Raw genomic sequence first — 13,747 nt, 5'->3', positions numbered from 1 at the left:
CTCGACGTTACGAGTGTTAGTCGAGTGTTATACTCAGTCTTTACCAGGTTGCGTCTCAGTGAGTGCCCAGTCGTCAGTTAGTAGTTGCACAATGGCGCGTACGGTTGGTGCTTCCTACACGTCATTATTAATTTCGTATTGTCTGTGTCGTCGTTGTTTCTAAGCGGAGATCGGCTTAAGGCCTGTTGGGCTTTAACTGTTCCCCGATTACGAATTATTCGTATAATATATGATATAATAATTCATTATCAAAGTGATTATTATATTATTAAATTGGAAATATTTAACCGGATTTTATCACGGCTACATATATCTATATATATCTATATATCTATATATATATATCTATATATATATATATATATATATATATATATATATATATATATATATATATATATAGATATAGATATATATAGATATATGTATATATATTATAACGCTATAAGTAATCAATATCCGCTAAAGAAATTACGACAATATTTTTTTCATCACCGGATTCATCCGGTTTGACATTGACAATTACGATAAATATTATTATACGAAATATTGTTGTTACATTACGGTAACAATAATTACGTATATTATTTCAATTTCAAGAATAAAAATATAAGATTTACTGAGACTTTTTTTTACTTAAACAAACTAAGGTAATTTTATATTATTATATGGATTAGTTATTATTATTATAATATTATTTAAAAATGATTAAAAGTGTCAAAGATTGAAGTGCAAAGTGCAGTGGTTGATGTTGTTATATATCAATGTTAATTTATATATTTATATTTATTAAGTAAATTATCATTTATTTAAAAGTGGTTTTAAAAATAAAATAATGATACTGAAGTTAGCCGTCAGTGATTTTAAAAAATTTTTTTAACAAATTAATTACAAGAAATTGTGACATCAATTTAGATGTCAGTGAAGTTAGCCGACATTCTGAATTTTTTTTTAATAATTAAATTAAAACAAAAAAATATTTTTTAAAAATTGCACTTGAATTTTTTTTTATTTTTTTGTAATAATTTTTTCAATAAAAAAAATTCTAAAAATTTTTTAGATGTCGGCTGACTTTATTTTTATTCAATAATTAATTTAAAAAATTAAAAAATTAATTTAATAAATTTAAAAAATTAAAAAAATGAAAAATGGAATTTTATTAAAATAAAAAATTATAATAGTGACAGCTAACTTTATTGCCATAAAAAAATTTTTAATGTCTGTCAACTTCAGTGTTATATACAATAAATATTTCTCGAATATGTTGAATTTTATTCGAAAGCGCTTTCACAATGGTAACAACATTAACTACTTGTTCTTCATATCAATGCAACTTCAACTATCTGTTTAGTGTGTGCTTTCTCCGGTTTTATTTATAAAAAAAACTAAAATAATCATTAACAAGATTTCTTCCGTTTACAATAATTAATTACTCGTTTTTATGCACCCTAAATATTTAAAAAGTGTCACGCTTTGTGTCGTGCGAGGTAAAATAGAAGTTTTTGGTAAAATTGCACAGTAAAAAATTTTTCTTCATTGTGTTGAGTGTTAAAATGTGTGAAGAATATTGCACTCCAGTGTCTAGAATTTAACACGAAAATTTTAACACTGCAAAAAATTTTTTCCTGTGAAAAAATAATGGCTGAAATAATTTGAATGAATTTTATTCGCTGGACTTCGGCCATTTTGACTTTAACGAAGGATATCTGGCCAAGCTTTCCGGTCTTAACATCACTAACACTCGAGAAACAACTAAGTTTATTTCATCATACCAATACATTTATACTCATCGAAGCTGTTGAGACTTGTTATTGTGGTATAGCTCGAATTTTATCATCAAAGTTTCTGATACTCTGATAGGAGTTTAGTCTTGATCAATACATCCATGAAATAGTAAAACTATTTCACGTTTTATGGCATAACGTGTAAAATTTCGACACTTTATTACAAATAATGTATACAAATGTCTGTACACAGTTGAATATTTATGAGCTGTTGTGGACCAAGTGTACGGCATGCATCATATTTGTAATTTGAGTATTCTTTGATGATATACCGATCAATATCATTGAGCCTTGAGTATATATTCAAGGTTTTGTTGTTGATGAAATAGTCAAGAAGTTACTTAACAGTGATATCTTCGAGTTAACTAATTATCAAATTTTTATTTATCTTCAACTCGATTTAAAAATATTCAAATTTCAATTGATTGAAGTATTTTAATATTTCAACAATGTGTGAAGCCATTTTATGCAGTCCGTATTGGTCATGCGTAATTGTAAAAAAAATCATGCGCGGAAAAAAAACCGCGAAACTGTTGATAAATTTGAATTTAGAAACTATTTATAATTATTGTAAATAGAGATAATATTTAGTTATTGAATGAATTTGATAATGAGATATTTTGAATGGTAGGAACATTGAAGCACCTTCCAGATACCCCTGACCTTAAAGATCTCCCACCATCGGTTGTCCGGTTTGTAATTACACAACTGTATTATCGACATGAATGTCGAAAGCTCAAGTCACTGTTATGCTGAAATCACGTTGTCTGAATCACAACTGGTTAAATAAAAAAAATTAACATTTTTTTGTATTTTATATTTATATATTTACGATAAGTCCACAATCTACATACATTTATACACATATACATACCACATATATTGTATTGTACACAACGTAGATATATGCACATAATTGACATTATAAGTCGTGTATTTTTTTTTTTTATCTTTTTAATCGGTGATTATACACATTGTGTTTTTTTCAATGTCGTAATCCTGGGATTCCTTTCTTTGTTTCATTACTATATCCTAATAATTATATTACTTACCGATTAATAAAATTTATTAATATTTCAAATAAACTAATAAATAATTTTTTATTTTTTCAGAATAATAAATCAGGGTAATTTGGTGATTCATCAAGTTCATCAGGTCAAAATTAAATAATTCCGTCCACGGGAATAAATAATTACCGCGACGAAATCAAGTCCCACCTATTTATAAAATTAAATAACAAAACAGTGATATAATTAATAATTATAATAAAAGTAATGATAGTAGTAAAATAAAATTATAACTTGTTACTGCAGTTACCTGAAGAATATATAGGAAGAAAAAAAAAATGAAAGCAGCGCTTCGGTAAATAATTATACGACCACACAATCGATAATAAACACGTGGTTGTTAAGTTTTATGTAAAGTGTAAAAATAATTAACATTCATATAAATGTTTGTATAATGAGTGAATACTGATACGCAACTGGTTGGTCGGTTTGTAATAAAGATAGAATATTACAAACAGAGTTAATATAATAATAACGAATTAACAATTAAGAGAGAATAAAAAAAACTGAGTAGAAGAAAAATAATAATAAACACCAACAAAGTGTTCCAATTTAACGAAGGTCATAGTTGTTGTAAGCCATTGCAACTCACTACTTGTCTCAGTGGTGTTGTAGCAAACGGTAATTACGGTGGGACATAGACAAGAAAGGATTGTTTGTTATTTTTTAATATACAACAGTGTAATTCAGTGTCTAAGAAGAGGTCCACTTGTTGGAACTATTGCTAACTGTGTGTGTGTGTGTGTATGTCTGTGCGTGCGTGTGTGTGTGTGAGTGTGTGCCTAAAAACGGAGGATAAAATCCGTGTGCTCGTGCAATATGAGATTGGCCAATCGTCAGCATCCGCTGAATTTAACAGTAACAAGAATCAACAATGGCAAGTTCCTGGTTAATCCAAATGGACATCAAGAAGTCAATCAGCCGAATTGTAATGATAACCAAGAACCGGCACCGGTCTCCCCAGTTGTATTTCCAAGCTGTGAATTTGTACCAACAACTCAGCATGGTCCCACGATACTTGGTGACAGATTTTTACTTGTTGGACCGGCTGAGGGCAGTGCTCTTTACCGGTGTGTTGATGTTCAAACTGGTCAGCAACTCGTTGCCAAGGTAAATATTTATTTATTATTATTATTTATTCTATTATTTATATAACACTGAAGTTGACAGATATTAAAAATTTTTTTGAAATTTTATAGCAATTAAATTATTAAAAAAAAATTTCACATGTAAAAATTAATGAAAATTACAAGTGAAAATTTTTAGAAGCATTTTTTTATTGTAATTAATTTAAAAAAAAATTTTTTTTAATTTACAGCTGACCTCTAACTTCAGTATTATTTATTTATTTGTTTGTTTTTTTTTTTTTTTTAATTTATTTATTTATTTAATTTAATCGGTTCCGAGGGTACACGGAAAGAACAAAATGATACAGGATATCATCCCAGATTATACTCAGTGATATCTGTGGTGAAAAAAAATTTCAGATAGTAGCTAAAAAAAATCTAGATTATACTGTGTGATATCTGGATTATACTCACTATAATCCAGATTATACTCATTATAATCCAGATTATACTGTATGATATCTGGATTATACTCATTATAATCTGGATTATACTAGCTACTATCTGAAATTTTTTTTCACTCAGTATAATTTAGGATGATATCCAGTGTAATCTTGTTCTTACCGTGTATTTTGTTATAATAGTATAAATGATTTTTAATAAAAGCGAAAAAGATGATAATAATAATGATGATTAGATTTCTATTGCAAATATATTCTCATGTTAATGGTAGATACTATTCTTACACAGTTTAACGTTGTCATTAACGTTTTACAATCAACGCGCGTTATACAATGAAAGTTACATCAGCATCCCGCGCGAGCAAACACAAGGACTGTGTATTATAACACGTCTCTCTTAATACGTGTATATATAAGAGATGTATATGTATATATTCATTTTATTCATAATCGTATACTCGCAACCAGGGGCGTTGAATTCAATTGACGATTACGTCCTCTCTGGATGCTTTCGTAAGCCCCAGATCCGTTCCTCGACAACATCATAATCGTCATCACCATCATTATAATCTTTGACAATTGAATTTCAAAGTCAAAGTCTAATTATCCATTTAATTACATTACAAACCGGTTACTCATACTTATATTCTTCTATAGTTCTCAGTCTATACTATATTTATGTATTACGTATTTCGCTTGACACAAAAAAGGACCTTAATAATTAAGTTACCTTGGCATGTTTAGTAATTGTTAATTAATTAATAACAAGGTGATTTATTGAAGTTTATTATTTTATTAATTTTTTAGCAACTCACAGCAAGTGATAAAGGTGGCGAGGCGCTTTTGCAAGCTCATATGAGACTGGAAGGCACAGGAGCGGCAAGTGCTGTTGCTGGGATAGTCGATGCAGGTCGTGATAAAAAATATTTACTGCTAGAGGGTCATCATGGTGATCTTCATGCATATGTGAGGGCAAGACGGCGACTACGCGAGCCTGAGGCGAGACGGCTTTTTAGGCAAGTCGCCAAGGCTGTTGCTACGTGCCACGAGAATGGTGTCGTGCTCAGGGATCTCAAACTCAGGAAATTCGTTTTTGCTGATGAAGCGAGGTAAATTTTATTTTTTATTATTTCATTTTTAATTCTAGGTGAGGATAAATGGAAAAAAAATGGTTTGTGTACTTGTGTACACGCGTCAGAAGTTATACTTCTTTGGCGTAAGAAAAAAAATGCAAAAATTGTCGAAGAAAAATGTTAAAAACAATCAAAAAGGTTTCACTATTATAAAAATTTAGCTAATAATATTATTCAATATTATTTAAGATTTTTCTGAATCAACTAATTTTGGAGTTGCAAAGTATCAATAGTTTACAATTGATAATTATAAAATATTTTAATTATTTATTTAAAATATGTTTCTTATAAAATAGTTCATTATTTATTATTTAACCTAGTGATAATCTCTTTTTAATTAATATTTTTTCAAAAATAATATTAATTACATGAATTAAAAGACTTACAAATATTGTAGTACAAAACTAGATTTTGTTTCCAATAAAATTCCGGTAAATTATTTGGTCTATAATATAAATTTTAAAAAATATGGATAGAATTACTAGATTCGATAAACAAAATGATTAAGTCTGTATTAAAAAATTATGAACTCAATAAAAAGATACCTAAATATAATAGGCACTGCAATATTTATATTTTAATTCATGAAATTATTATTATTTTTTAAAAAATATTAATTAAAAAGAAATAATTACCAAGTTAAATAAAAACTAAAATATTTAATTGACCATTTTTTAGAATTGATTATTAATATGAATAATATATTTTATATTAAATGGTATTTTTATCGAATTTGAAAATAAAAACGTTTTGTTGGATACTTTGCGACTAGCCTGTATATGAGTTAACTTAGTAAAAGAAATCTGTATTTTTTTAATTATATTTTATGGCCAATTTCATCATGTCGCTTTTTTGGAAAATTTTACGCGCCAAAAGAAGTATAATTTCAAAAAAAAAAAATAAAATAAAATAAAACGAGAATGAAAAATAATTTCGACGAACATAATATAACGGGAAGAGAATACTTGTCTCTAGTCAATGACTAGTCTGTCTTGGTCATGGGAAAATCCGTGACAAGGTTGAAGAGCAAGGCAGGCGCTGTTGGGTGTGTGTAATTGAACTCTAAAGTCTAGGTGGATTGAAGCAGGCGTCCAGGCATATAGGCACATAGCGTAGCATAACTTAAAGCCTACACTCATACACATACATACATACGTACGTACTTAATGTAGGGTTCTTCGCGATAATTGTCATCGTAGATGTACAAAGCCGCTGCCACAGGCCAAGCCCGGGAACCGGCTCGCATGCATTTCTGTTGGCCAATCGTGCCGCTCGCATTCTTGCGGCTTGAGCACATAATACACGGAGCCCGGGCGCGTTGCATATGCTGTTGCTGCTGCTACTGCTGCTGCTGCTGTTGTTGCTGCTGTTGCTGGTGATACCGGCTTAGCTCTTTCACATGAACGAACAGAATGGAGCATGAATAAAAGGAATGAGCAGAGAGGAAGAAAACTACGTATGTGCACGAGAGATATAGATAGAATTATAACGAAACGTTTAATAGAGATGGTGATATTGAACGAGAGACGGATCAGTGGGAGCAAAAGAGCGAAAATATATTAAATGTAATAATGCAAGAGACAAGCAGAAGGAAGGGGCACGTGTTGCAAGTCAGAAAAGCATATTGGTTCATCGACTGGAGGGTTTTGAAACCACCTTCGTATATATAATTAACAAACGTGTGGCTGTTTTACTGGCCGTGCCCTGCTAGCCCGAGGGTTCCTTTCCCTCTTTATTTATCTCTCTTTCTCATTTTTTATTTTTACCACAATCTATTTTATCCTCTCCATAATATATTCAGTTTTTCTTACCACATCCGTTTTTACTTCTGTTAGAGTTCACGAATTTTCAACTACTTGCTTTGTTTGTCATTTTAAATTTCTCTTACTCTTACTTAACTATAAAGGCATCTTTTAGTATGATCACGACTTACACGCATACCTCGTACTTTCAAAGAGCCACGCGGATACATCGGGCGTCGAACTCAGATGCCCGGATTTAGCACACTGTCCAATAACGCTCTGTATCTGACTTTGGTTGTCTTTCACTAAAAATTTACTTTCTTTACTTTTTTTAAGTCTCATAATGCGAAGCATCAGAGAGTACTTTACGATCGAAAAATTTTTATTATTAAAGTCTTTTTAAATCACAGAATCAATATATTTTTCTATCATCATCAAAAGAACTTAACTGAGAATAACTTAACACTTCAAAAATTGATTTAGTGCAATAGAAACGGAAAAAAACATCAAAAAATTTTTCTGTCCGTCATGAAACTTTGGAAACACTGTAACTTGCGAAAAAATGCATTAATTGAGTTGAAATTTTTTTTTTTTTAATTTTTTGAAAGAATTTTAGGTCACCGAATGCGATTGGCTAGGGTAAATTAAAAAAAACAATTAATAAAATAAAAACCAGAAGGCTACACTACATCTACATATATTGTGTAAATTTATCCTACTAGAGGCGCTTGCGCATTATCGTGCTATTTTAAATGTTTTATATATTTTTTTCACATTCTTTATTTTTTTATTGCTTGTAATTTTATTTAATTTATTTTTTATTAGTTGCTGATGTTTACTTATGAGTAATAGCATTGATTTTATATTAATTTATTTATAATTATTAATTATAATTTTTATATTAATTTATTCAGTTAGAATTTATTGATGGTCTTTTCATCTGATCTTTATTACATATTAGATCTCAAGACCTGAATTTTTATATTATTATTCTTCATTTTATTAAACATATAATTAAATAAGTATTATGAGTCGTATATTTTTGGATTTTCCAATTTTTTTTACATTTTAAACGAGTTATTTAATTTTATTATTCATCTATCTATTTTATTTGTGATGATATAAATATATACCTCCACTTAAAACTCTGCCTGTTTTCAGGGATAAAAAAAATACTTATCTTCTCTATTGTTTTGGTATTAATTAAGATATCTGGTAACTGTTTCTTAAGATCGGTACAATTTATTTATTTAATTATCCGTAATTAGGCTTCTTTTTATTTTTTATGTTATGTTTAATTGCACTAACATCTGTCATTGAGTAATAGTTGGAAAAAAGTCCAATTATTAACAATTAAACAAATAAAGATATCCAATTTAAAGAAATAAAAATAAAAACAACAGTTTAATATTTAAAAGTAATTAAAACAATAATTACATAAATATTACTGAATAAATGTCTATAATTAAAATGTAGCCTTGTTGATGCCCTCTTTTACGTATGCTCTTTCTATTCCTAATTCTCTCGACATTCTCGTCGTTCGTTAGTTGAGTTCCCAATCGACAGCGATTGGTCATCACGCGGTTATTTCACAAGAGCCGTTGATCTCAACAAGACTTGCGCTTAAATTTTTATTAAAGGTTCTTGAACCCGTTAAAACAACCGGGAGTGAAAGTTTGCGAAGAAAGCAGATGTCAACGACCCACCTCTTTTCCTTTTCCTCTTTCTTTTTCTCTCTTTCAAACGCTCTCTCGCTCTTATTTTCTTAAATCTTGTTTTTTTTATTAAACTGAGAAAAAAAATACTTTTTGAGAAAATTTTTTTGATAAAAGAATTCTTGCACAGAAAAAAAAATTTACTTGATTTGAGAAAAGAATTCTTGAATTTAGATTATAATTTTCAAGGGGGTAATTGTTTTGAATTAAGAAGAAAAATTTTTAAATTAAGTAAAATTTCTTTAAATCAAGAATTTTTTTAATTAAATAAAAAATATGAAGGTCTTCAAAATTATATACTTGATTTAAGAACATTTTTTTTTCTGTGTTCTTAAAAATTTTTAAGAATATATATTCTTAGTTCAAGAATTTTTTAGATTGATTAAATTAATTTTTACTTAATTTAAACAAAGCTATTTTCTTATTCAAAGATAAATATTTATTTATTTATTTATTTATTTATTCAAACGCCAATCGGCTTTATACATTAGATTTACAATAATTAAATTTGGTTATATATAATAAAAAAAAAATAAAAATAAAAATAAAGTAAAAAAAGTAATAACATTTCAATAGAATTAAATTTCAATTAAATTAAATTTCGTTTACTTAATAATTTTAAATTATTAGTATCAACTCTTTCAATTTAGATGATGAAAAATATGAAAATATATCACGTAAGCAAACTATTCGTAACGTGATTGGTTAAATATATCATAAGCATGAAAATATATGCAAATCCGAAACTCATGCGCGCGCTTGCGCGCGCAAATTTGAATTCTAGTTATAAAAACAAAAAAAAAAAAAAAAAGAAATATCTCTGAGTGTTTATTACAAGAAATGAAATTGCACTTTTTAATCAATTTTCCGAAATTCATATAATAATATTGGTTTTTATTTGTATCACATTGATATTTTTTTTTTTTTTTCCAAAAATAAATTTCCAAATAGAATGATAAGCAGCGCAGTCATTCTATTTGGTTTAGTTTATGTGGCTTACATAGAGTTCAATTATATTAAATTAAATTATATTAAGTACTTCAGAAATTAATAAAATATTTTATCTTCATCGAATTTCTTGAACCAAGAAAATTGTAAGAAAGACTGAAGTTGTTTTGGAGCAAGAATAAATTTTCTTAACTTCGTTTAAAAAATTTTAACTTGATCCAAAAAAATTTTCAGTCTTCCTTAAAATTTTTTTTATTTAAAAAAATTAACGCTTGATTCAAAATTTTTTTTTCTTTCTGTGTACAGCTAACCGGACAAAATTAAATTTTTCTTGGTATCACCTATATGCGTGAATAAAGGCGTGTGTTATTATGTGCCACGACCTGAAATATCAATCGATCTTGTGAATAACAAGGCATTTAAGTTAACCACATAAATAGACATACAAATAAAAAATATTTATATGCACGTGTACCAACAAAGTCACGGAATAAAAGTCGTGAGGACCAAATCAAAAACGTGTGGTAATCGGCGATGGGCCAAGCTCTTGTTATTACCCAATCATACATCCACTCGAGGCAATATTACGCGTACTCTCACATTGCTTTACTCTTATATACTTCCGTATTACTTGCTGTAGTAGATATTCACACGAATAAAAATATATATACAAATAAATAAATTGACATTAGGTATAAATCTCAATATAAGTTAAGTGAGACAGTGTTATTATAAGCAAAGGCTTGATTGAGGTGCCTTGAGGTATTAAACCCTCTAGCATCAAGCTTTCGCTACCATTACTTATTATATTATATTATATTATATTATACTATTATATATTAACCAACGTAACTTACACTTAACAAACCAGCAACAGAGAGTGTTAGCCATAAAGCCTCGTTGTTGGTTGTTACTGTCTTTCGTCTATGTACAACTCTTATCCACCAACGGTTTACCAATGCTACGTTTATGCCGATGTCTCAATCGTCAAAGACTCTTGCTAAATTGAATGTCTTACAGTCACGCGGCTAAACTAACGTAAACTATGTATGTATAGAGAGACAAGACTTGCTTAGCTGTCGTGTTGAGTAAACGGTACGCGTATCTCTCTTTTGTGCTTTGCAATACCCTGACATCAAGTCACGGAGATAACCCACGGGCTTAAAATCATTCTCGTTTTATTTTTTTTGTGTAATTTTATTTATTTTTATTTTAAAAATTTATCAATGTAATTTTAATAATTTATTAATTTTATTTTAATTATTTGCAGGACACGATTGCGGCTGGAAAGCTTGGAGGACGCAGTGATTGTTGATTACGACGATGACAAATTAACAGATCGTCGCGGATGTCCAGCTTACGTAGCGCCAGAAGTTCTACGTTCAGGACGAGCTTACTCCGGCAAAGCTGCGGATATCTGGTCGCTCGGTGTGTTACTCTACACAATGCTAGTTGGTCGTTATCCATTCAATGACGCAGAGCATGCCTCGCTTTTTGCTAAAATATCAAGAGGACTGTTCAACGTACCAGATTTATTTAGCGCACGTGCACGGTGCCTGATCCAAGCTATATTGAGGCGAGAACCTTCAGAAAGGCCAGACGCATCGGATTTAATGAGGCATCCCTGGTTATCGAAACCATTGTTAAGTTCTTCGCATATCACCGGTAAAATGTCTAACCACGATCAGATCGTTCCTGACAACAACCAGATCAATCGTTCTCAAGACTGATTTCGTGAATATTATATTCCAATAATTGCGTACATTTTACGATAATCATCTATTATTATTTTCATTTTAGATTTTTTCTGTTAATTTTTTTTTTTTATTTTATTATTTTTTCTTTGGTTCAGGGGGACAACCAGTGTGATAGCCTAAAAAAGGCGATTTTTGGAAATTAAAAAAAAAAATACTGTATCAGTTGTTTTGAAATTTTAAGGGGATATTTATACATATTTTGAGAATACACAGTAAAAATTTTGTAGAAAAAAATTAAATATTAAATTTTAATTTAAATTAAAAATTAAATATTAAATATTAAAAAAAAAAAAATTCTCGTTAAACTAGAAGATATTGTCCGTACAATGACCCACGGTTGAAAAAAAATATCAAAAATTGACGAAATGGCGGCATTTAAAAAAAAAAAATTGAATTTTAACCAAAATTTTGGCCTGCCAAAATTCGATTTTTGATCAGATCAAAAAACTGGAAGATCATTGTGTGGAAAAATATATACAGAACATGCAGAAAAAAATTTGGTTGTGATCGGATCATTTGTCTTCGAGTAATTACTGCAGCGAAATTCAAAAAATGCTGTTTTGAAAAAAACGCGTTTAAAGATAAATTGATTCTATTCTACCTGCCGAGCGGCTACTCTTGAAATGGCTGTAACTCAAAAACTATTTGAGATATCATTTTGAAATTTTAGTATGTTATTTTTAAATGTATAACTAGTGATGTGAAATGACTGTTTTTTTGTCAATGTCCGTCATTTCATGACCGTCAGACATTTTTTTTTCTCAAATTTGGTCAGTCATATCTAGCTAGATAATTCTTGACGGTTTTTTTTTTTTTTAATTTTTGCGACTTAAAAATTTAGTTATTGAATTAGACAGTTAAAAGCCGGTCCCGATAATTGCAGCTTTTTATTTCTCTTTTAAATAAAGAAAATTTTTGAAAAAAACGTTCTGCTACGTAAAAGATTTTTTAATTATCTATTTTATAGCAGAGCGTTTTTTTTCGAAATTTTCTAAAAAAAAAAAAGTTTTTCTAAAAAAAAAAAAAAAGAGTTTTTTTTTTAAAAAAAAAATCAATTTTTTGAAAATTTCACACTGGTTGTGTCTCTTAAATCCTTGATAAAATAATTTTTATTTCTGTTGATTTTTTTTTCTCTAAATAAATTATTCATGCGTATGATTTTTTTTCTTGTTAAATGGCATTCGTAATTAAAATTGTGCATTCACACCTGATTGTACAGTAAAACCAATGTTCATATGTTATTTTTATTTTATTTTATTTTATTTTTTTTTTTAATTTAAATTATTACATTTACTGAACGCAAATCCATTCTTCCGTACCTTCGGGTAAATATGCCAGGCGTGTTCCAGATTAAAGTCTGTGTACACATCGTGATTGCAGAAGAAAAATAACTTAAAGATTAGATACTTTAAAATGAGATAAACATTTAATAAATTATTGCTTAAGGGCTCCCAAGTGATAAAATCAAATCTTACATAAATATTCATTCATTTTTATGCCATAAATTTGTTATTTTAAATCATTGTATGTATATTTAATAATATTTAACTGATATATAATATCAATTATTTTAAGAAAAATTTTTCAACTATGGAAAAATATTTTTCATAAATTTCAGAATATTAAAATTTTTTTCTTTGTTTTTTTACTATTCGTAGAACTCTTAATTGATTTTTAGTTGATATTTAAGAACAAGTGTATGTAATCTTCAATGAAGTCTGTAATTGTAAAAAAAACTACCCTTCCTTTTCATTATTATTAATAATATTATTATTATCATTACTTTCATCAGTACTATTATTATTGTTATAATTAATATTATTTTTTTTACTCCAAATTGTTGGAGTATACGGCTGAATATTATTATAACAATGCTTTTGTCGTTGGAGATATTAATGTGTATCATAAAAATATTTAACTTCATTTAATTAAATTTAATGTCTTAAAATTATAGAATGATAAAACAAGTGATGTAAATAACTAGGTAGTTAATAAGTGGACGTATGTGAAACATAAAAAAAAAAAACAAATATATGAAATATATACAATAATTTTCTTTTTATTTTATTTCTC

General features: G+C 28.4%; 1 protein-coding gene across 2 annotated transcripts; it reads left to right on the top strand.

Moving 5' to 3' along the window:
* The first annotated feature begins 40 nt into the window (after window positions 1-40).
* On the top strand, window positions 41-13,725 carry Trbl (tribbles pseudokinase 2). Of its 2 annotated transcripts, XM_074244886.1 has the most exons (5): window positions 41-103; window positions 469-650; window positions 2,897-3,961; window positions 5,187-5,488; window positions 11,188-13,725. In XM_074244886.1, exons 3-5 carry the CDS (start codon window positions 3,671-3,673, stop codon window positions 11,645-11,647), a joined length of 1,053 nt encoding a protein of 350 aa, XP_074100987.1. In that variant the 5' UTR covers window positions 41-103; window positions 469-650; window positions 2,897-3,670; the 3' UTR covers window positions 11,648-13,725. The 2 variants fall into 2 exon arrangements, with proteins under 2 accessions (XP_074100987.1, XP_074100993.1); XM_074244892.1 differs by lacking the exons at window positions 41-103; window positions 469-650 and adding an exon at window positions 1,175-2,411.
* The last annotated feature ends 22 nt before the right edge of the window (window positions 13,726-13,747 follow it).

Source organism: Cotesia typhae, unplaced genomic scaffold (genome assembly GCF_013202065.1).
Source record: "Cotesia typhae breed Kobodo isofemale line unplaced genomic scaffold, CoteBio_Ctyphae contig_11, whole genome shotgun sequence".
Lineage (NCBI taxonomy): Eukaryota > Metazoa > Arthropoda > Insecta > Hymenoptera > Braconidae > Cotesia > Cotesia typhae.
The sequence above is the reverse complement of the archived record's forward strand: the minus strand, read 5'-3'. Positions and strand labels throughout refer to the sequence as shown.